Genomic DNA, 24,125 nt, shown 5'->3' on the forward strand with positions numbered 1-24,125 from the left:
GTCTTGCTGAAGGACATTTCGACGTATGGGGGGGGGTTTGAACCTGAAACCTTCTGAATGAGGTACAACCCTCTGAAGAACATGAACCTGTCCAACAACCACGACGGTTCTGGAGATGTTTCCTATTAAGGTCAGTCAGATGCGTGATTATCAAGACACAGAGACACCAGAACCCCCCCCAACACGTTCTTTCAATATTTATCGTGACATACAAGGCTTGTATCCAGAGTTTATCCCGAACGTTGTCGTCGTCCCTTCAGAACGGTTGTCATGCTGCCGATCAACTAATTAAATCATCAATAATAAATGTCTTGAGACTCTGGAGGGCTCAGAATACCGGGGGGGACACCAGGGGGGACACCGGGGGGGACACCCGGGCGTCTCTTGGCTTAAAGTTTACCTACCATGGAAAACAAACCCTGTGAGCCGGCGACGGGCCTCGAACAGACCGACAGAACCGGCGTTGGACCGGAGGGACTAGCAGGGTTGTGTCTGTGGGGGGTGGTGGGCTTGGGGGGGGGGGGGGTCCTCTGTCCCCCGGTGTCACTGTCCCGCACGCCGTCCGTCTCCTCCATTATTCAGGACTCGGGAACCTGAACCCGGTCGTTGGCAAACGACGCTCGCGCTCAAGGGCGGCCGGGTGAAATATTGACGAGAACAACGCGCTGACAAAGCGACGTCTTCGCAACGGGAACAATGGCAAGGGCGCGGCGCCGGGCTCTGATGTCCCGCTGCTTATTTTTAGGACCGTGGAAGTGTTTGAATGTTCCGGTACCACATGTGCAGCATTTTTTTTTTTGCAGCAGTTGCACCTTCCACCTTGATCCTTATTAAGCTTTTTCCACACAAGCTGATGAAAGTGGTGCAGCTGTAGAAGCGTACAGGTTTAATATGCATCTCATTTCAGAATTTTTTTTTTTTTTTTAATATGACAAGCAGTGAACTCTTATCTCCTCCTCTCTCCTGCAAGTGTCTCCAGGCTGTTCGCCAGGCTGTCGCTGTCACTAAGATATTGCCTTTAATGTTTTCCCCGGTTGAAAGAAGAAAAAAATAAAATAACCGTAAATATTAAATAACACAGATTTGTTTAAGCACATAAGGCGTTTAACTTGAGTGCAGATAGAGCAATCCTTGAAAAGGGGCTCTGCTGAATTTACACTCGGGAGGGTTTTTTTTTAAAATACAAACGACAGTTTTTAACAGTTTTTTCAGCCGTGAAAAGTCTGAAATAAAGGAGATATTTTGTTTTACTGGACAAAAACACATCTCGGTCCGTCATTAAACGTACTCCAGCATCCATGCTGACGATTCCGGTCAGTAAGCTGCGATGGCGGCGCCTGAAGGGAATTTCACTCATGCAATTAAGAGGCAGTTAATGTCTGATCGGCTCCAGCGAGCCGCCGGAGGACACGTCCAATGTAAGGACACGTCGTCCCTACACAGTCTCGGGGATTCAAAGTGTACGGACCACAACGACTGGAGAAATTTAATTTTTTTAATATGTCTTTTCAAATGAGGCTTTTTCAGAGAATTGAATTGGACAAAAGACGGAAAATTAACTCTGAACATGTTTTTCGGTATCGAACCCTGCACGAGTCGCATAGAGCTTTTTAACGCAGCGAAAAAGAAAACCGTTGGCTTTTCAGAAGCGTGGCACATTTGACCTTCTTTTGAAACAGTTTTTCTGTAAAGACGACGTCCTTCGGCACGTCTGCGGGTGAAAAAAAAAACTAAATAGTCAACTAGAACATCGGTGAATAAAGCGAACGACTCCACTGCCGTCAGAAGCCAACGTCTTTTTTTAAGCAGAAGCACTTTCGTGCCGACGCTTCTGGGTTATTATCCGTCAGTCCTTCACCTTCGAAACGCTGGTAAGGTGTTTTTTTTTAGTGGCTGTTCTGAATCTGAATGACGTTTCAACAGGATTAGAGTGAATTGTGAAGGTTCCTCACCGCCTCGCCATGGTTCTTTGCTTGACGGTCTTAAGACTCTCAGATCGTGGGCTTCGTGGTTTTGATGTTCTTGGTGCAGGAACGTGCGAGAATGTCAACGGTATTACGTGCTGGCTTCAGGAAACAAGCAAGGCAGAGCAAGGATTGAGTGGGGTTTTTTTTCTGGTTTTGTTCGGGGGGAAAGGCTGAGAAATGAACAAATGTGGGTCGACAACATTGGGAATGTGCAAACGGTTGTTTGGGTCCGTCGTGGTGCGGCGGAGGTCTTTACCTTCGGCGGTATTGACAGTGGTTTTTCATGGCAGCAGCCACATTGACTCTCTCATCACCTCCATTTGATATATTTTTTAATCTTTTTATTAGTGTTTTTGCTTTTTTTTTTTTTCAACCGAAGGGAAACAAAAAAGAAGGTGTGGACGGATTAATTAACAGAGTCATTCAGTCCAATACACGTATCAGGAGAAAATAAAGTAAAGATAATGTCCAATGAGCCCAGTTTAACGTCTGCGTCCTTCATTAACGTCCACGATTGTCCGTTTGTCTCGTCCCTCCCTTCAGTGAGACACTTCATTTGGGACGCAGGTACTGAAGGAACGTAGATAAATAAAACAGACAAACAAGAAAATAAAACAAACAATAAAAAAACAAACAAATGTCTGATTGTCTTTAATCTCCATCTGACTGTCTTTAGTCTCCGTCTGACTGTCTTTAGTCTTTGTCTGACTGTCTAGTCTCCGTCTCAACTGTCTTGAGTCTCCGTCTCAACTGTCTTTAGACTTCATCTGACTGTCTTTAATCTTGTCTGACTGTCTTTAGTCTCAGTCTCGACTGTCTTTAATCTCAGTCTGACTGTCTTTAGTCTTTGTCTCGACTGTCTTTAGTCTCCATCTGACTGTCTTTAGTCTCCATCTGACTGCCTTTAGTCTCATCTGACTGTCTTTAGTCTTTGTCTTGACAGTCTTTAGTCTTTGTCTCGACTGTCTGTCTTTAGTCTCGTCTGACTGTCTTTAGACTCCGTCTCGACTGTCTTTGGTCTCGTCAGACTGTCTTTAGTCTCCGTCTGACTGTCTTTAGTCTCGTCTGACTGTCTTTAGACTCCGTCTCGACTGTCTTTGGTCTCGTCAGACTGTCTTTAGTCTCGTCTGACTGTCTTTAGTCTCCGTCTGACTGTCTTTAGACTCCGTCTCGACTGTCTTTAATCTCAGTCTGACTGTCTTTAGTCTTTGTCTCGACTGTCTTTAGTCTCGTCTGACTGTCTTTAGTCTCGTCAGACTGTCTTTAGTCTCGTCTGACTGTCTTTAGTCTCCGTCTGACTGTCTTTAGTCCCGTCTGACTGTCTTTAGTCCCGTCTGACTGTCTTTAGTCTTGTCTGACTGTCTTTAGTCTCAGTCTCGACTGTCTTTAATCTCAGTCTGACTGTCTTTAGTCTTGTCTGACTGTCTTTAGTCTCAGTCTCGACTGTCTTTAATCTCAGTCTGACTGTCTTTAGTCTTTGTCTCGACTGTCTTTAGTCTCGTCTGACTGTCTTTAGTCTCGTCAGACTGTCTTTAGTCTCGTCTGACTGTCCAAACTGTCTCTTTGCTCAATCTTGGATCAAACTTCTCTGTTTTCCGGAGACTTTTGTTTGAATCTGCTCGTCTGTTCCGTTGGCGAAGTCTGCCGAGACATTCGGTCCCGAGAAAAGAAAATCGGATTCTGTCACATTTCCAGGTTACCCCCCCCCACACACACACACACACACACACACACACACACACACACACACACACACACACACAAAATATTCCAGATCATCTTGGGATCTTTTTAAATCCCCTGCCAGACTCCACTGTACCTTCAAACTGTTATTTTGAAAGGCCCAGACGAGCTCAGCGGATCAGGAATCCACTTCAACTTAAAGCTCCTCTCTGGAACCTCCTTTGATTTGCGGCGGCTGCATCACGTCATCAACATTAACCAAGGTTTACCGATTTAAATGTACAGCCTCAGTCACTGTGTCTCTTTTCAATGAACGGACGCGTCTCACTCAAATACTTTTCCGACGTAACGTAAACAAGCATTCATGTTGTTGTTGTCCGGTATGTCGGGAGGATTTAACTGGATTATATAATAGGACGTAAACGGCTGAAATACCGAGTCACACTTTGATTTTTTTGCGTCTCCACACCGAGTCCACTTTGGACATTTGAAAGGCTTCAGCCTGCGTTTCTGGACTTTCTGTTCAGGAAGTGTTTTGTTAGTCACTGTGGCGATTCACCAATCTTATCATAGCTTCACAAAACACCCACACACACACACACACACACACACACACACATCTGCATGCATGCACACACCTCTTGTCTCTCCCGTCCTGTTCCATACAGCTGGTCTTATAAAATATATTAGATCTCCTCCCACATGCTCACTTTGACTCCTGCACGCGTTACATCATCTCCTCTTATGTGTGTTTTTTTTTTTTTTTTTTTTTTTTTTTTTACACCGCCAGCTCCTCTCGTGATGCAGCTTGACCACGAGCACCACACATGGCGCCGTACGCCGAATCGCTCCTCGGATCCGAAGGAGCTTGAGGTTTTTTTTTTTTTTTGGACAGATCAGAGACGATTTCAAAGGGATGAGTCACTTCTCGCGCTACCAACAATGTGGCGTTCCGGCGAGGAACCGCGGGCGTCCCGGAACTTTGTAAAAAAAAAAAAAAAAGCTTCACACACAAAAATCAAAGGGCCCCCCCCCCCACCCGAGCGAAGCCGTGATGAGTCTGTCTGGACTGTGATTGGCTCAGGAGCCGGAGGGGGATTTCAGTCGGAAGGATCCCGGCGTGCTGGATGTCATGCTTTTAAGACCCACTTCCTGTCTGGGATTCTCGAACACGCGTCTCCTGATCGTCGGCTCGCGTGCCGCCGTCACAATCCTTGAGATTCATCACGCGATTTACTTCCCGATCGGTCCTTCGCCGAACGCGACGGATAAACGCCACCGGCGACGCTAACGTCTTCCTCTCTCTCTTGTCGTTTTGACAGAAACCTCGGGAAGTCGGGCCTGCGGGTGTCCTGCCTGGGATTAGGTAAGATCACCAGAGGACGTGAGAAGTCGGGGGAGTTTGCATTAACAGATTTGAGAGGGGAACATGTCGCCTCCTTCCTCTAAGAACAGGGAGGAAGTGTGGAGACGAGATCTGGAGGCAGCGCCGCGCTAAAACGCTCGCGCAGGGTTCCTGGGTCTGTCTTACTTAACTTTACCACCGACGGCTTAACTGACGTGTAATCCCGCCTCTTCCTGCCTGAACAAACTCACCGACCTCCTCTATTAGTGGAGCTCAGCTGACGTGCAGGATGTCACGAGCGTCAAACCTTCAGGAGGCCCGACTTGCTTAGCTGCCATCAAAACTCCTCACACGTAGTGTAAAACACCCAGAATGCAACAGCGATAGGAGAGGTTTTATAGACGTTTCACTGCATTTTGTACCAGAAGCTTCCGTTTGAAATTGGCTTCACGTTGAGATCGTTGCAATTTTCAGCAGAAATCGCCATTTTCATGCGAAAGAAAAACTTGAAATTGTAAATTTGAAGGTTAAAATGACATAATTTTACTGGTCCGAGAAGGAAAATCTATAATAACAGAGGAAAAATATCTTTATTTACTCCCCATGTTGGATTATATCTTTCATTTACTCATTCGGGCAGTTTGGTGATTGGTGATTATTTCATAAAATGTAAAAATGTACCCACCGTTAAAATGTAATATATATATATATATTCTTGGATTAAATTTGATCAAGAATGACAGAATCACGGCACCTTGTTAATGTCAAGTGGCTTAGATTTGCGCTTTATGTGGAAAGTAAAAACAGAAGTTAGTAAAGTTGAACTGAGCTTGTTATTCAGAGTTTCTGCAGAGCTGCCGTTTCATTTTCAACTCAACTTTATTCGTACAACACCTTCATTTCTCGGTGCTTTTAACAGAGAGAAACTCAACGGATCATCGGCTTTCACCCACACTGTCGTTCGCATTTCGTATTTCACTAAACTCTGATTGCAGAACACAAAATTCTCCTTTTTTGTGTGTGTGTGTGTGTTTTAACTGCGCCTTGCTGTCGTCCTCTGCAGGCACGTGGGTGACGTTCGGTGGACAGATAACGGATGAGGTGAGAGCAGATGCATTTTGCCGTCTTCCATCAGTCAGAGCCGAGGAATGGAAACCCTCCGCGTGACCCCCCCAGACCCAAAGTTGCTCAACGAGCCTATTTTTACCTGTAGTCAGAGCGAGAGCGAGTCAGCAGCCAGGGAATAAAGGTTAAAGCCACCGCGGCGTCGCCCCAGTCCTTTTGAAGGCAGTTTTAATAATTGAAAAGTCTTAGAGCCTAACGTCAGTGGTCTCACCCCCAACAACCCCCCCCCCCCCTCTCTCCTCCCCCCCCTCCTCCCCTGCTTTACCAACAGATGGCGGAGCAGCTGATGACTCTGGCCTATGAAAACGGCATCAATCTGTTTGACACAGCGGAGGTCTACGCCGCTGGGAAGTGAGTTTATCCCCGCGCCGCGGGTCGCTTCACCCGCCGAACATCAACCGCGCCGCTGACGTGGGGATTCGTTATGACGGCGAGTAGAGATTAGCCGACTGTTGACGCCGAGGCGTCCGTCTTAGCCCCCCCCCCCGCGGAGACGCAGCGTCGCAAAGTCTGTAGGTACGAGGGAGGAAGTCGGCGCCCCCCCCCCCCGTCGCTTCGGCCGGACTTCCAACACGACCGCCGTGCAACGACGTTTTGATCTGTGTCGTTTGGTTGACGTGTCGACCAGACGAGGTGTTGAAACCCGAACCCCAACTTTAGCCTCTTTAAGTCCCAGTGAAATGTAACGCGCTACTTTGCAAAAAACGATAGTTGGGGTTCTACTTGTAAGGTTCCTCCGACTCTGCCCCACCACTGTTGTCGCATAACAAAGTTATTTGAATTTTTAATCTGCCCCATCTGAATTTTGAATCCTTTTTCGTGGACGTGACGTCACGAGTTGTGCAGATCTCGATCTGTTGTGTTTATATCGGCTTGTTTCCTCTTAAATATCCGAGTTTTTACAGTGTTTTGAAGTTCTAGTCGGCGTTTTATGAGCCTTGATGAAAGATTGAGCCTGGAAGAGACCAGAGAGAGGAGGAAAGGAGCACGGGCGACGGGAACCGCTAGCTCGCACGGCTAGCGGCTAGCGGGAACCGCTAGCTCGGGTGGCTAGTAGACGATCAAGTAACACCTGGACTCATCTTCGGTGATTCAGTCAGAAAAGCTCTTGGACGTGTTGGATCCAGGAAGCCGGTCGATCTGCCAAAAGTCAGGAGCCTCAAAGCCTCAAAGGTGAAAAGTGGCGGCTGCTGAGGCGAGGAGACGAGGACGAATGGAGGACGAAGCGTCTTCTGCTTCCTCAAACATGTTCCAGACGGGGTCACCGATGGCAGAACCACCTTCTGGGTCTTCTTCATCAATCACTGGGTTTGAAACGACGATGATGATGAAATATGGTTCAATTCAGCCTCTTCGTGGTCAAAACTCTGATCCTCCATAATGTAAACACAACTTGGGCGTGTGCACAACTCGTGATGTCACTCTATTATTGTCAGAAGCTCCGCCCAGCAGAGGAAATAGTGCCGTTTATCGGCTATTTTCTCACAGATTGTCGTGTTTTAACATTGTACCCTTCAGCCAGTTAGCATGAAAAGGATCCTTGAAGCGACAGCCAGAGTGTTTTGGAGGTGGAATTTTCATTTCAGTAGGGCTTTAAGTAAACTCTTAATTTTTAATAGAGCTCCAGTTTAAAGCGACAACGTGGCAACTTTTAGGTGAAATATGGTAGAAAAACACACAAATGTCAAGCTTTGACAGGTTCAATGAAAAGTACTTTTTACTAAGAAGACGACACGCAAACGTTATGAAGAATCCTTGATTTGAAAGTTTGCTCTCTGCATTTAAACCGTTCCTGTTCCAGCGTCTCGTGAGCGATCCAGGGTTAAGGGCCTTTTTTTTTGCCGACACTTCAACTCATTAAAGTCGTCTGAATTAACAAAACGTTGCCTAAACCCGCTTTAATCAAGCACCTAATTGCTGGTGCAGTGACCCTGCAGCCTCATCCATCAACTCCACCAATCAGCTTTATTGGACCTGCAGCACAATGCAGCACATTTGAAATCCCACTAATAGTTTTGTGGAAATAGATCCGGCGAGTCGTGAGGCTCGTTTTGCAGTATTTCACGCCGCGGTATACACAGTGCTCCGCCGAGTTCTCAGAAAGTTTCAGTGAAACGTGGGAGAGGCTTTTCGGGCCGTTGTGTGTAATTACAGCTGGAAGTGTTTGTGCTTCGATACGCCACTAATCACTTTTCACATTCCTCTTCACTGCTGGGGTTCCTCTGTCGCTGAGCGCTGCTTTTTAAATGCACATTTTTCTTCCAGTCTAGGGGGAGGGGGGGGAAAACGACGAAAACGTGATTAGAAATGTCGCAGACGACAAAAAGGGGTTGAATTAATGTGAGAAGTGAAGAAGTGACAGTGTAAATGGAACGTGGCTTAAATGGCTTCAGTGGAGGAGCAGCTTTTGTCAAATTAATATACGAAGCGAACTTGACTGGCACCGGTAATTATCTCCCCTCCGTCCCTCCGTCCCTCCCCAACGACGATTTGAAAGCATCCATCCGGAGAATTGGCTCCGCCGATCTCCACAAGCGACTCGTCACCTTCGCAGATTTCCGGGCAAATTTGTTTTTCCAGGAAGACGCGAGGAAAGAACCCGTGAGCGGCAGGATTAATGACTTTTGTCCCCGCGAACCACGAGATCTTTCGCCGTCTCTTTCATCGACATCGCTCCACCGTGCTTTTTTTTTTTTTGAAGCGTCAGATTCCAGGTCTAAATTTACATGTCAGAGGCAGCGAGGGCGTCTGAACCCGGCGTGCCGCCGCCGCCGCCGCCTTACTGCATGTCGTGACACGTAGTTTACATTCCGTCTGGATTAATCTGGCTTTGTAGTAACTTGGGTGCTTTGAAATAATCTACAGGATTATCCTGTGCAGACAGTATCTCTGATTAACAGCACCAAGTCCCCTTTTTTTTCTTTTTTTTTTTTTAATCCTCCTCCAGAACAGTGGAGTTTTTTTTTTTTTACATTCCGTTTGAAAAAATCCAAACGACAGAAGAGGAGAAAGGAGCAGTAGGTCGCAGCGGTTGTCCTCATTTCTCATCCGGAGCAGCTGCAGGATTAACGCACGGTTTCGTAGAAAAGCCTCCATGTTTGGGGGGGGTCGAGGAAGAAATGGACAAGGTCCACGAACGGCCTCAGAACAAAACCTCCAAACACATACGAGCATTTAAGCGCCGACTGTTCCGATGATCCACATTGTGTTAACAGCCGACAGTTGTTTATTTAGTTTTCCAGAGAAGAAAAAAATGTAAAAATCAGTGTCATAATTACTGAGAAATCCCAGAGTTGTCATAAAGCCGCAACGTAACGTGGTTTTTATTAGAATTGCTCTTTTAGACGGCGTCGACTCGCCGCTGGAATAAAGACTTAATTAATGAACGTATGGGGAAAAGTCAACCTGCTGGAGGCGCCGTGCACCTTATGGTGGTTCAATGCAATTATCCACTACCCCCCCCCCCCCCGACTGTCTCTGGAGCTGCTGCCAGAATCAACGGGATAAAGGAGGAGGAGGAGGCCACTAAATATTTGATTGTTTGTCTTGGATTAGCAAAACGAATTCAACAGGAGGAGAAAAACCTAAACAAGATCCTTAACCCGTTTTTCACTACAATTGATTTTTCCTTCATATCTCAGATATAAAATCCTTAAACCTTGCGCCTTTTTTGGTGTCATTTTGTTCAGGACAACCTCATAAATGCATTTCTGAAGTATTTTCATCACTTTGGCATACTGTATTAACACAGTGGATCTAAAAACACCATAAAATTACAAATTCGGGTGTTAAAAACATACATTTATTGACTATAAAAGACACAGACATGGTTAACGAATCATTTTGTTTACTTGTAAAGTAAATCTAAACTATAATTAACTAAAATGTGTCAAAACAGGACTGAAAAAACAGTTTATTAAACAGATATTTACAGTGAAATAGAAGCACTGCCTCAGGCGTTTTTGTAATACTTTACAAAAGGTCACACATATTTTTCCTCATATCATTTAAAAACCAGCTTGTAGTTTTATATCTGCACTTTCGACACGGATTGAAACACTGGACCAGACGACGCTGCGCTGTGACGCTGCTGCCTTTTCAAACGGTCATGTGACGAGGACGCACCGCTGCGTCCGTCGGCCCCAGAGGGTTAAGTTTAAACTGATGTCGCCTGTTCAGCTTTATGAATCGACTCTGGAAGATATGAGAGCATGAATGACCTTTTCTGAAACGGGTGAGATTCTGTCGGTGTAAAATACACGACTGTTCAACCTCGGGGGGGGGGGGGGGGTAAACATAATGCTTTAATAGAAAGAAATGGGGCTGGGAGGTGGAGACGTCCTGCTCTGTCAGTTCTTCACCAGGAACTCGTCTGAACCTGAAGTTTGGAGCCGAACTGCAGTTTGGTTTTGTTCAATTTCTGATTTTTTCACAGCCTCTTGGGGTCAAAGGTCAAGTGAGATGCTCTTGAAATATCTGCTGATTCAACATATATTGTCGGCACCTATAGTAAATGTTACACGTCATGTTACTCTGGTCTGCTTTACACTTAAGTAGTAAATCCAGTTCCTAAAATACTAGTTAAAAATTGCAGCTGTCTGCATTTATGGAGGATTTGGAGCCAAAAGTTGTCTCTCTTTTTTTTTTTTTTTTTTTTTTTTCGTGTCTGAATTCGGGCTGATCGATTATGGAGAAAAATCATAATCACGATTATTTGGGGCAATATTGAAATCACAGTCATTTACACGATTATGTCTTTGAATTTGGAACAGCATTTATTGAACATGTTTAAAAAGAACTCTTCTGTTAAATATATAAAAATATCTTGTAATGTAGTGGTAAAAAATAAACAGTTGTATTGCACTCAATCTTTGAAAACAAGTAATAAATAACTCTACACACTAATATGAGCTACAGTAATGAGGCAGCTAAGCTAAGTACTTAAAGCTAAGTAATGCTAGTAGCCGCCGTTAGCATGGCTAAGCTATAAAACGACACGTAACCTAAACCGCTGGTGGAACACGGCGTTATTATCATCATCAATATAGTTAGTTTAGATTAAGTATAACAATGGCGAGTTAGTAACTTTTTTAGGAAATTTCAAAGTAGCAACTTGGCGCTAAATAGCAACTTAGCGCTAAGTAGCGTTCAGGTTAAACGTGTCGTCACTTCCTGTCCAACGGTGGAGGCTGCACCGGAAACGCACCGCATCATTGTTTTTCCTCCATTATGAGAATTTTGGGATCTTCTGGAGCCCAAAATCGTAATCAGGATTTAAAACCCGATTAATTGAGCGGCGCTAGTCTTGAATGCGTCTTGCGCTGATGAGCCCCCGGGCCTAACGTCGGTCACGTCAAACCCAAACAGGTGCGAGTGGCGGTAAACGCTTCCTTGCGCGTTATACAGTCCGCTTACTGCCGCTTTAATTAAAAAAAAAAAAAAAAAAAAAACCCCAGTCCTGCAACTGTAAACACTCTTATCGCTTCGCCGCCGCCGTGGTTTCATCAAGCCTCTCTCTCTCTCTCTCTCTCTCTCTCTCTCTCTCTCTCTCTCTCTCTCTCTCTCTCTCTCTCTCTCTCTCTCTCTCTCTCTCTCTCTCTCTCTCTCTCTCTCTCTCTCTCTCTCTCTCTCTCCCTCGGCAGGGCGGAGGTGGTGCTGGGGAACATCATCAAGAAGAAAGGATGGAGGTACGACGCACTTTCATTCAGTTGGGGGGCTTTTAATTTCCTGCCGCGGCCCGTCTTATCCGGCGCCATCGCACTGGTTGTGTTTTTTTGTGAGCTGGAACAGTGAGGTGGGGGGGGGATGAAAGATTAATGACACACACACACACACACACACACACACTCCTGTGTCCCTCCTCAAAGACGCTGAATAATGGATGGTCTTCTAGTGTCTTGTCTTCTGCTTTGCCGGCGACGCGACCAGCACCAGTTTGGCTGTGTTTTTTTTATAAGCCGGGGTTATAAACTTACAGGCCATTCACCTCCATGACCCAGTTTGACCCCCCCACTCACCCCCCCCCCCCCCCCCCCCCCGCCGCCGCTCTTCACCTGCTCGCTAACAGATGTGCTTTCACTTTCCGTCTGCAGACGTTCTAGTCTGGTGATCACCACCAAGATCTTCTGGGGTGGAAAGTAAGTCTGCAGCTCGAAAAAAAACTGACCCCCCCTGTTATTTCCGGCTCCACTTGTTTGACGCCGACGCTCCTTTTAATGGGATCGGCTGTCAGCTCCTGTTTCTGCTCATAATGGTGATATGAGGTCATATTTCTTGTTTGTTTTTTTCTTTTCTTTTCTTTTCTTTCCTTCTGCAGAGCGGAGACCGAAAGAGGTTTATCCCGAAAACACATTATAGAAGGTGAGCTGCAGCTGCAGCCACGTGCGCAACTGGATTAAAAGTCGACGGCGCAAACAATAAATGTGCTTTTTTAATTGGCTGCTCCGGGTCGAAGGACATCAAAGCTGCATTTTGTTAATTGACTCTCTGCCTCTCCGGGTTATTGGAGTCGCAGGGAAACTTTTTTTTTTTTTTTGTTTGAACCAATTACAGAAAGTCACAATACTGTCAGAGATGTAATGGACTATTTAAATACAGTTAAAATCAGGTTCCACTTCTGTTATAAAGTTTATTATTGTGCAGCTGTAAGGCGGCGGAGTTGTATTGAACTGACCGCGGCAACGAGATGCTTCATAATTAACCACATGGGGTGAAAGGGAATCAAAGCTGCATTATTTTTTTTTTATAAAATAAACATAAGGAAAGTAAAATAAACAAGCCAATATATTTGCACGATAAGTCACATTTCCGTGGACTAAGATTCTCTTTTTCGCTTATCTGTAATCTAGTTTTTATCCGAAAATCATCGGTAGGGTTCCTGCATTACAGCGTACATTTTAAACATCCCTTCTTTTATACAATTTCTCAGTTAAAGTAGCTTCTTTAGTAGTTTTTTTCTCAGTTAAATGCAGCAGTAAAGGAGGTTTATCTGCGGCGCCGTAGCAACATTCTGCTGTCACACAGTGTCATCTAGTGGCCGCGGATGGTATGAACCACATATTCTGATTTAATAGAATTCGCCTGAGGAAACCAAAAGTGCCACTTGATGCTTGATACTGACGTTACGACAAAGCTTTTAAAACGTGACGGGTTTTAAACGCCACCAGTATTTTACAACTCATCTTTCTTAAAAAAGAGTGGAAATGTTAAAGACTGAGATGAACTCGTGTTACACACTTTGTGGAAAAAGTCCTTCATAAGTACATCGAAGCCCGTTGGAACAGTTTTTCGTCTCTTCCCTCGGTGTAACTTTGTTTGTTTTCCAGGTCTAAAAGCCTCTTTAGAGCGACTGCAGTTGGACTACGTGGACGTGGTTTTCGCCAACAGGCCCGACCCGAACACGCCCATGGAAGGTAAGGCGCTCTCGCCCTCTGTACAAACACCTGCTTTCCCTCCGGCGCGGCGTTTTCTCGGCGGCTTGTCGTCCTGCGCCTAAAACAAAAAGGCTGCCCGCCGTCTCTATGACGACCTCAATGTGAAGGAACCGGGGATACAGTAAGGAGGACGTAAGGAGGCAAGGCCACCCAGAGCACAGTCCCGCTACAAAGAGTAGGGTAAAATGTAGGGTCGTGAACGACGCAGCGATGTAACGTCACTACGCAACAATAATGGCATGAAGAACGTAGAATTGCGGCTGCAGGTCATGACAGCAGCTCAACTGGGAGCTTCCTGTACCTTTCACAGTAAAAGCCGACAGTTCCAGGAGGTTCATTACAGACTTGTTGAGAGTGACGGAACATTCTAGTGAATTACACGACAACTACAGGACATTAAAGACACACCATCACACTCATGGTTCTAACAATCCAGATCTCACACATTTATCTTCCATTTTAATAATGTGTAGCGATAAAGGAGCTGAGAGCTGCAATGCATTATGGGAGTTTCTGTTTGTGGTGTTTTAAATGTAATTATTGGGGGTTATGTTAGGTTTGTAGTGTTGGTAGTAATTGTGTTTTTGTTGCTCAGTTCATGTAGTTTAGTTTATTAGTTGTAAGTCGTCAACCAGCAGTGAAGAAGGTTTTGTGTGTCGTGTCGTCCTGGCATGGTCTTCCTGTGGGACTGTCAAAATAAAATGTGTGCGGCTCTCTGGGTGTTGTGTTCAGTGGGAAACGGGACCAAATGGCTCTTTGAGCGTTAAAGGTTGCCGACCCCTGACCAAGACGGGACTTTAAGGAACACGTCTTCACAGTAAAGAGGAGGTGACCCTCAGAAGGAACTCTGGACGGAGTCGTGTTCGTCAGCGCGTCCTCGTCCTCCCGCTCTCAGATCTTTATCAAACATGTCAGGTGTTTCCCGTGAGCCGCCAGATCGAAGCGTTTTCCTCACTTTTTGACCATCGGAGGGACGGACATTACGTCCGGCCGATGTCCGATACGGCTCCTGATGAAATTCCTCGCCGATGATTTGTGCCGACAGGAACGTGATATCAATCACGAGAATCTCCGCATACCTTGAAGGAAGGAAAAAAAACGTGCAAGCTTTGTCTGCGATTAACGACTTACGGCGGTGCGAACCTGTCACGTCGAATTTAATCTCGCCGCCTTCTCTGTCCTGTGTGTGGAGGATGAAAGACGACAGATCGGCGTACCTTCTCACGTCGCTGTCGTTCAAACGTTCCCGGTTATGACTCGACGTCGTCCCCATCGGAACGAATCGCTCAATGCCGTCAACATAATCGGCTTTTCCACTTCCCTCGTGAGCGGCGCCGGCGACTGGGAACAAATACGTCTTTCATGAGGGCGAGGACCTGTACAGAACTCTCTTCCTCACTTCCTGGTGTTTTCGTTTGGGTTTTTTTTAGGGACCTCGCCAACGGTCCCTTTTGTAATTCGTCTTCACCGTCAATCGCCTCAGATTTGACCCCCTAAACGCGCTCAGAAACTCACCAATATCAGCACACTCGTCAAAACTGGCGAAAAATTTAATAAAACCTAAAAAAAAATCCCCAAAAAGTCCAAAAAAGGCTCTCTAGCGCCACCTAGACACAGTAAATCTCCCGCCACGGTCCGTAGGAATGTCGTAGAGAAATCCAGCGAATACGAAATTTGTTCGTCTCCTCGAGACCTACAACTCACGCCCTCTAACTTTTGACCTAACTCCAACAGGAAGTCCGCTATTTGCCTTTCAATGTAATGTTTTCGCCCAAAAAAGGCCCTCAAATTCATGTTGGTGGATGTTTTTGAAAAACTTTATTGTTCCATAAGTGCTGTGTCATTCACACCAGAATTGAAGTAAGACCAGATTCCAAATCGGGGGCACCTGGGGAGTACCACACTGAGATTTTCAGGTGGATCCGCTAGCTTGCGGCCTAGCATGCCCGTTACCATGCTAACAAACATTGTCCGATTCAGCTGAAACTTGGTAGGTAGCCTAATGGGGGCGCTGCGGGCACAAATCACTAGCTAATTAGCTGGTTTTGATGCCGTTTTTTCAAAATAAAAGTCATTACACAAAAAAAAAATTTAACTTAAAAAAATATTATTAACCGTTCATAGACAGGCAGTCTTTTGCGAGGTCCCGTCCAATGCTTGAATTTTTTTTTTTCCCCGTCAGAAACGGTCCGAGCAATGACCCACGTCATCAACCAGGGCATGGCCATGTACTGGGGGACGTCCCGCTGGAGCCCGATGGAGATCATGGTGAGACTCACTTCCTGTTTGTCATCCCGCCCCCCTCCCCCCCCTTTCCCTCGAGGAAACGCGCCGCCTGATGGTGTCGCCGCCATGTTGTTCCTGCAGGAGGCGTACTCGGTGGCACGGCAGTTCAACCAGATCCCCCCCATCTGCGAGCAGGCGGAGTACCACATGTTCCAGAGGGAGAAGGTGGAGGTGCAACTCCCGGAGCTCTTCCATAAGATCGGTGGGCCGTCAAGCGTTTTCACTTCCACACGCGCTGAATTCACACGTTAGTTTAGGGGACTAACTTCTGTACCGCAGCTTTTTAACGTATTGTTTTTACGTACTTCGTATTAATGTGGTCAAGTTTTCATTGTGAAGAAAATGTAAGTGATTCCTTTACAAATGGAAACCGGAACGGAGGAAGACAACGCAAACTCATTTTGGACCAATTTCTCTCCTGTAAAGCTGTAAAAAAATGGATAAGTCCCATTTAGTGTTTCTCCAATCTAATCCACATATTTAAAACGTTTTGAGGCCTGATGAGTTGAAATGGAAGTGGCGGAAGGTTTTATTCGAGACTCAAAGAACCGGTTTTCCACCTGCTGACGGTTAAAAAAAAAACATTGAGTGGTCACCGTGCAGAGGAGAAGTCGACTTCAAGGTGCTGGAATATCCAATTCAAGGATTTAAACGCAGTTGAAAGGGCGTGTTGATTGATTTGATTGACGTTTGCAGGCAGTTAGCCAGTTAGCATAAAAAATGTCCCTAGAAGCGACAGCCAGAGTGTTTTGGAGGTCGAACTTTCATTTCACTGGGACTTTAAGTTTGCCGTATTTTACTGCACTATCGAGCACCGGAATTGTAGGCCGCACTTGCAAAATTTAACAAAAAAGGAAGGAAAGAAGAATTTCCAGCGCTCCAGTTTACGTGATGCACCTGAACGTGATGCACCTGAAGCTCCCCAAGATGCACAAATGTCACTTTTAAGGCAAGTTTTGGAGAAGCAGAGGCTAAAAACAGCAGGAATCTACATGAGGAAGCAGAATCTGGTGACATGAAGCACATTAACCCGTGAAAATCCATAAATTAGCCGCATCCTGTTGTAAGCCGGGCGGAAAAAGTGGCGGCTTTACTGTCCTGAAAACACGGTAAACTTTAAGTTTTTCTTTGTTGAGTCTACGCGATGAAAATGTCTTTTTATTTTCACTAAAACCCTGAAAGGACGACGACGTAAAGGACGTAAAGATTTTAATGGAACCTTCTGCTGCAAAGATACTGAGAGGGAAAATAGCCGTTGCATTATGGGTGTTTTTATAAACTCTTGACAGTTTTGAGGCGACTGCTAGTTTCTCAGAATCAGGAATACTTTATTACTCCCGGGGGGGCGGGGGGGGGGTTGTTAGAGGAGCGTTCCCACACCAGGAATCCTGACCGCCAGACCTCATTTCACCGTTTCTGTTTCCCATGCTGGGTTTTGTTGTTGTTGTTGTTGTTGTTCCAAACGAGGCGGCGAGCGACTTCCTGTCTGCGCCCCGCCTGCGTTCACACGGCGACGCCTCTCTGTTCTCAGGTGTGGGCGCCATGACGTGGTCTCCTCTGGCCTGCGGGATCATCTCAGGGAAATACGACGGCAGGGTTCCTCCCTACTCCCGGGCGTCGCTGAAGGTAGAGGGAGCTGCTTGTGCTTCCCCGCGTCCACCCCTCTGACCACACTTGTGTGTAGTGTGTGTGTAGTGTGTGTTTAGTGTGTGTGTGTGTGTGTCGTCGTCCCCCCCCCCCCTCCTGGTTGCTGTGTTGACCCGGTGTGTTTGTCTCTTTCAGGTTGTGTAAAGCTCTGTGCTCGCCTCCCGCTGCACACCCGCGTGTTTCCACCTCCTCTGTCTGTCAGCTGGTGTCGGCTTAATGCAGTTTAGTGCACGCACATGAGCACACACACACACACACACACACACACGCACACATACGCACACACAGAACAATAACGGCGAGGTCACACGCTCACAAGCTGCTTCCCGTCACTCGGCGACACGGAGGCGAAACTAAAGGGTTAAATCAGTGGATGAATCAGACACACAGAGATCATTTTACTTGAACGGTACTGATTAATGAGGTCACAGGTCAAATCGGATTGTTTGAATCGGTGATTAATGAGTTAATGTTTGATACTGATGATCCTCAAATGAGTCTGAACCGAAACTCCGTTTATGAGTCGGTGACGGGAAAAACGACGTATTTTTACTTATGTGAACATACACTCTGGTGTGTGTGTGTGTGTGTGCGTGTGCGTGCGTGCGTGCGTGCGTGTGTGTGTGTGATCAGACCCCCACTGGTCTCCATGTTGTCACGTGACCTTGGTGGCGTTCTGTGGCTCGCGCTGCTTCCTGTTTGGTTCAGTGTCGCCTGTGGATGTTTGTGGTATTTTGGCTCAGTGTCACTAACGGCGTCCTCGATACACCCCCCCAACCCCCCTCCACCCTCCACCCCCGCTGGACCAACCCCCCCCCCCTCACCCCCCCCCTTGTAACTGGATAATGTTGACTCACTGCAGTGAAGTGTGGGAGTTGGAGTCGTAAAGGCAGCAGGAGACAGAGTCACGTGTTTAAAAACGGGCCCTGGTGACCCGCCAGCCGCCCGGTGGTGGCGCCGCCCGGTGGTGGTGGCGGCGGCGGCGGCGGCGGCGTGAGCAGGGCCGTGTTTTTGAGCAGGTGCGCTGTGTTTTCGACAGGGCTACCAGTGGTTGAAGGACAAGATCTTGAGCGAGGAGGGCCGGCGTCAGCAGGCGAAGTTGAAAGAGCTGCAGGCAATCGCGGAGCGGCTGGGCTGCACTCTGCCCCAACTCGCCATCGGTACGCAGATACACTCTGCCGCTCTCTCTCTTTCTGTCTGTCTGTCCGTCCCCCCGCCCAGGTCCACGCCGCCCTGCCTGTGTGTGTGTGTGTGTGTGTGTGTGTGCGTGTGTCCAAGTCCTGTAGTTCAGTATTTTTCAACCACTGCTCCGCGGCACACTGGTGTTTCCTCCAGATCGTCAGCTGAGCCGTGGGAAATTATCCAATTTCACATTTTTTTTCTAAAAAATCATTTGCTCTCACAGCGACAGTGTGTTGCAGAGTAATCCTGTATAAATACTCTTCACCACTAGAGGGCAGCACAGAACTTTGCCGGTGAAATGTAAAGTGACAGACGTCAGTGTGGTTCATCTCCACCTCCTGCTACCATCTTGTATCAAAGTACTGTGTCAGTGACAGTGATGGAGAAGTTTTTGAAAACCAGGATCTCAGCTCTTCATCCATCAGGTCCAGGTTTCACACTGACGGAGTCACTATTAAAAAAAAGTCCTTGCTTTCTGGATTTACTGGATTCCTGTTGATAAAACTTTGATGAGAAAGACTTTATATTGTTAATAGAGGCTACAGAGGTTCACATTCTAACATTTTCGGGTGGCGGTGTGCCTCCAGAGTTTTCCAAAGAAAAAAGTGTGTCTTGGTTCAAAAAGGTTGAAAAACACTGATGTAGTTCACCAACTGGAGATCCACTGATACATTCAGACGTGGAAAATATTGACGGGCTTTTCTCCTTCAGCAGGAATAAAAGATGCGACGAAACTAAATAAAAACGTCTAAAATACTTGATCTGTTCTAAAAAAAATAACGCAGTTTGACAGCCGGTTATTCAAAGCACATTTGAACCAAATATCATCTAATATGTGTTTATTTCAAAGTTTAAACACAATAAAAAAAATCATCTCGTGGATCATGTTTAGAATTAGAGACACACCATCGGTCCTCGTTGGGTCTTTTTTTCTGATTTGGCATTTATTTGATCAAAATATCTCAAAGTGTTTATCATGTTTATAAAATCCAAACTGCAGCAGACGAGAGCGTCGTCTCTTCACAGACTTTATGCGTCTTGGCAAAGTTATGAATGAACAGAATATATGAACAGAGCAGATCTATGAAGTAGAAACGAAAAATTAGAAAGAGAAAAACTTTCCAGGGGAGAAATATAGAACATTTCTGCTCTTATTTCCATAATTAATAAGAAAATAATGAACAAAGAAAAGCCTAATGATTGGACCAATCACAGACGAGATTTTTCAGTTTACTGATAATATACATTGCGTCTTTTTATTCGTAGAAACTTTGTCGCCATTTAAGATTCGTCTAATCCGTCACAGATCTTTTCTTTTTTAATGCACGGCCACCACTAGAGGGAGCTGCTGAGACTCACAGCAGCGATAAACGACAGAGAAAAGTGGGGAACGGAGAAAAGGTGTGGCGTTGAAGCGAGGCTCAGCCTCAGCAGACGATCGGGAGCGTAAATCCTGCGCCTCGCCGCCGATCCCTCACCGCCCGGTAATAACGCTGTCGCAGATTAAGTTTCACGGCCCATTAGTGGGAAAAAAAAAAACCCTCAGCTCTCCCAGTTACCGTAAATCCTCCGGGCGCCGCGGAGATTGATGAGCTCCACCGAGTGAAAACGACGTGGCGTGGAACCGAGCAGCAGGAAACCTCTGGACGGTTTCCACAAAAGCGAAAGGCAGATTTGAGCGCCGCCTCTGGTCGAGGATGAAATCTGCTTCCGGCTGCAGGAGCAGGTTTGTTCACGACAGTTTTAGACACTTTTTATTGTCGTTTTAGTTTGATTTTAGATTTTTTTGTTGTTGTTTGCGTCACAGAAACGGACCCTTTGAACCAAATCAGGACAAAACGTGGTTTCCTCCATATTGGAGGACGATTAATCTGCATTTTCGATCATTTGTTCACCTCATTTCTTCCAGACAATCAATAATCTAGAACAACCGCCTGAACTGCTTCATGTTTTCACACAAATGTCGTTTTTTTTTTCCTGCTAGAAATGAATAGAAAATATCTGATCTCAGGTCAGTTGTGTCGGTTTCAACAGATCTCTCATACATCTTTAATTTTATTAAAAAAAAAATGCAGTTTCAAGGTGAAACTGCGAAACGTGAAAGGTCTATAACAGGATAATCTCTCACTCAATCCACATTTAGGAAAATTAAAACGCTGCCAGAATGAAGCGTAAATATAAACAGACGACAAAGTGGAGTTGAAATACGATGTCACTTAACATCCTTTGTGCTTCAGCAGCAACTCACCTGGTGGAACATGCAGCGCTAATCCTAATCCCCCTTTAGGTGTTGCTGGAAAAAAAATCCCTGTGAAGTTTAAACTGAGGGGATTAAAAACCCTGCAGATTAAGATTGTCTCGATGACATCACCGGTTTAATAGAGAACAGACTTGAGGTCTGAAGTCGCCGGTTTTTTTCCCCGCCCTTTTGGCGGAATAGGAAACGTCGCGGCAGGAAGCTCCGCGCCGCCTCTCCAGATTAAGACGAGCGCAGAGAGGAATTATTCCCGGGAAATCAAGATGCAGCTGCTCGCCTGCATGTTCATTCATGAGTGACCCGACGTTGGATGCGATAACCGGAGCCGACGTGGCGCCGCACGGCAGGCCGCCGTGGTCGCCGCGCGGTTCCGGCTGGAACGTGAACGCAGGACTGTTTGTTTACTGTGTGTGTCTGTGTGTGTGTGTGTGTGTGTGTGTGTGTGTGTGTGTGTGTGTGTGTGTGTGTGTGTGTGTGTGTGTGTGTGTGTGTGTGTGTGTGTGTGTGTGTGTGTGTGTGTGTGTGTGTGTCGTAACGTCGTATCTCATCTGTGGCTCCGTTTCATCAGGATCCTGTAGCGGCGGCGGGATTATCGCTTTAAATAAGACTCAGATTGTGTGTTTGTGGCGGAATCAGTGAGTGTGTGTGTGTGTGTTTAGAGTGGTGTGTGTGAGTGTGTGTGTGTGTGTGTGTGTGTCATTGGTCTGCTGGTCTCCTGCAGCGTGGTGTCTACGGAACGAGGGCGTGAGCTCCGTGCTTTTAGGGGCGTCCAACACCGACCAGCTGATGGAGAACATCGGGGCGATACAGGTGAGGCCTCAGTGTGTGAGTGTGTGTGTGCGTGCGTGTGTGTGTGTGTGTGTGTGTGTGTGTGTGTGTACACGTGACCTGACCCCCCCCATGGCGCCCGGCCTCCCGGGCCGCTCACCGCCGCACGCTCTGCTGCTCTACTGTACTGTTAATAAGGTCAGCGGCAAATCGGCTGCCGGGGGGGTTTGGAGACGAGCCCCCACACACACACACACAATAAGACGCAGTGTGTGTGTGATGCCTCACGTTGTGCGTAAAGAGCATCTTCGTCCTGACGCTTCCACCTCCGTGTGCTCGCCGCACGTTTGATATTTCTCTTCTGAAATGCGACGCTCACATTTCCCGAGGCGCCGCAGCTTCGCCAGGATTTTACATCAGAGGCCCTGAAATAGCGGCGGTGCCCCGTGTGAGGCGTCGCTCCACCGGGGGCTCCACAGCCTGGTCAAACACTGAGGCTCGTTCTCTCCATGAGCATCACGGCCCGGATCTATAGTCACATGGGATTATTTCTTGTCTGCCTGGATTAAAAAAAACAGCCACTTTAGAGAGTTTTTGAAAAACGCTCCGTCTCCATGGAAACCGGGAAAACAACTGCTACTGCGCATGTGCACCACAACAACTATCTGTTCTGCACATGCTCAGTAGAGACGATCAGAACGTTTCCTCCAGAGTGTCGTGACTCCCCGTCACATACTCACCTGGGACATGGTACTTTTATTTTGACAGTCACCGTAATAACAATCCAACTTGGTACTTTTATTTTGACAGTTACATAACAAAAATCCAACTTGGTACTTTTATTTTGACAGTCACCATAACAACAATCCAACTTGGTACTTTTATTTTGACAGTCACCATAACAACAATCCAACTTGGTACTTTTATTTTGACAGTTACATAACAAAAATCCAACTTGGTACTTTTATTTTGACAGGCACCATAACAACAATCCAACTTGGTGCTTTTATTTTGACAGTCACCATAATAACAATCCAACTTGGTACTTTTATTTTGACAGTCACCATAACAAAAATCCAACTTGGTACTTTTATTTTGACAGTCACCATAATAACAATCCAACTTGGTACTTTTATTTTGACAGTTACATAACAAAAATCCAACTTGGTACTTTTATTTTGACAGGCACCATAACAACAATCCAACTTGGTGCTTTTATGGTGACAGTCACCATAACAAAAATCCAACTTGGTACTTTTATTTTGACAGTCACCATAATAACAATCCAACTTGGTACTTTTATTTTGACAGTCACCATAATAACAATCCAACTTGGTAATTTTATTTTGACAGTCACCATAACAAAAATCCAACTTGGTACTTTTATTTTGACAGTCACCATAATAACAATCCAACTTGGTACTTTTATTTTGACAGTCACCATAATAACAATCCAACTTGGTACCTTTATTTTGACAGCACCCCCTATTGTCCCATAATGAAAATGACATGATGCTCAGTCTTTCCTTGTACTCAAACGCCGTCTTCATGACGTTGCTGTGTAACCTCTCTGAGCCGATTCGGTTTTCACACGTTAGCTATTGTATATATGCGTATTTTATTTGACTTTTAAGCTGAAATCATGAAAAAAAGCCAGACGAGGTTTCCGTTTCCTGCCCGTTCTGACGTTTGCCGTCTCGCCTGGCAGGTTCTTCCCAAGCTGTCGTCGTCCATCACACACGAGGTGGACAGCATCCTGGGGAACAAGCCGTACAGTAAAAAGGACTACCGCTCCTAACGCGCGGTGCGGCGAGGCCCCGCCCGGCAGGGCTGCCCCGGCCCACGGCGCCGGCACCCCCCAACCCCCCCAATCCCCCAACTCCCCCCCCCCCCCCCCACCTTTGCCTGATCCTCTGTTTGCTTGAGCTTTTACTGAGTGAGACCCTGGCGCATGAGTCTGGCCACACAGGGCTACTCAGAGGGACGGGGACGAGAAGATAAGAGACGGGGTGGGGGCGGGGGGTGGAGATAGTCACCTCCATGGAGAAGGATGGATGGATGGATGGAGAGAGAGAGAGAGAGAGAGGGATTAGGGAAATGCGCTCATACTTAAAAACAGTTACACATTCAATTCAGCTGAACGTATTTTAAAACCATAGAGAAAAATACCTTTATAAAAATAATAAGCACACGCTTGCTTGGCAGCCAGATCTCTCCCTACCTTTTATTTTGAAGGTTTGTTTTTTTTTTTGTTTTGTTGGGTTTTTTTGCCCAAAGAGGAAGAATCAGTCGGTGCCGTGTGAATCCAAGAGCTGCTGTTGCACAAGAACCGTCGGTACGACGCCGTACTTTCACCTCGCGCTTCCTCCTTCGTGTTGTCCGTGACATGAGCCCCCCCCCCAACTTCACCCCTCCTCACCCCCCCACCCCCG

The 24,125-nt window shown here is 46.4% G+C and overlaps 1 protein-coding gene across 5 annotated transcripts in view; it reads left to right on the forward strand.

The window, feature by feature from the left end:
* kcnab2a (potassium voltage-gated channel subfamily A regulatory beta subunit 2a) overlaps window positions 1–23,675 on the forward strand; it is a gene marked incomplete at its 5' end in the record, with an annotated part of 60,930 nt that extends 37,255 nt beyond the window's left edge. For 3 of the 5 annotated variants that reach the window (XM_080494740.1, XM_080494737.1, XM_080494739.1), the window contains 13 exons: window positions 4,973–5,016; window positions 6,059–6,096; window positions 6,392–6,471; window positions 11,763–11,807; window positions 12,213–12,257; window positions 12,437–12,480; window positions 13,446–13,532; window positions 15,736–15,821; window positions 15,921–16,041; window positions 17,371–17,465; window positions 18,526–18,646; window positions 21,647–21,735; window positions 23,402–23,675. In XM_080494740.1, coding sequence (XP_080350866.1) covers window positions 6,392–6,471; window positions 11,763–11,807; window positions 12,213–12,257; window positions 12,437–12,480; window positions 13,446–13,532; window positions 15,736–15,821; window positions 15,921–16,041; window positions 17,371–17,465; window positions 18,526–18,646; window positions 21,647–21,735; window positions 23,402–23,491 — 903 coding nt within the window. In that variant the 3' untranslated portion in view covers window positions 23,492–23,675. Of the gene's footprint in view, window positions 1–4,972; window positions 5,017–6,058; window positions 6,097–6,391; window positions 6,472–11,762; window positions 11,808–12,212; window positions 12,258–12,436; window positions 12,481–13,445; window positions 13,584–15,681; window positions 15,822–15,920; window positions 16,042–17,370; window positions 17,466–18,525; window positions 18,647–21,646; window positions 21,736–23,401 lie in introns of all 5 variants that reach the window. The other 2 variants (XM_080494741.1, XM_080494738.1) reach the window with 2 other exon arrangements.
* Between the last annotated feature and the right edge of the window lie 450 nt (window positions 23,676–24,125).

The sequence above is a fragment of the Blennius ocellaris genome (assembly GCF_963422515.1).
Source record: "Blennius ocellaris genome assembly, chromosome: 4".
NCBI lineage: Eukaryota > Metazoa > Chordata > Actinopteri > Blenniiformes > Blenniidae > Blennius > Blennius ocellaris.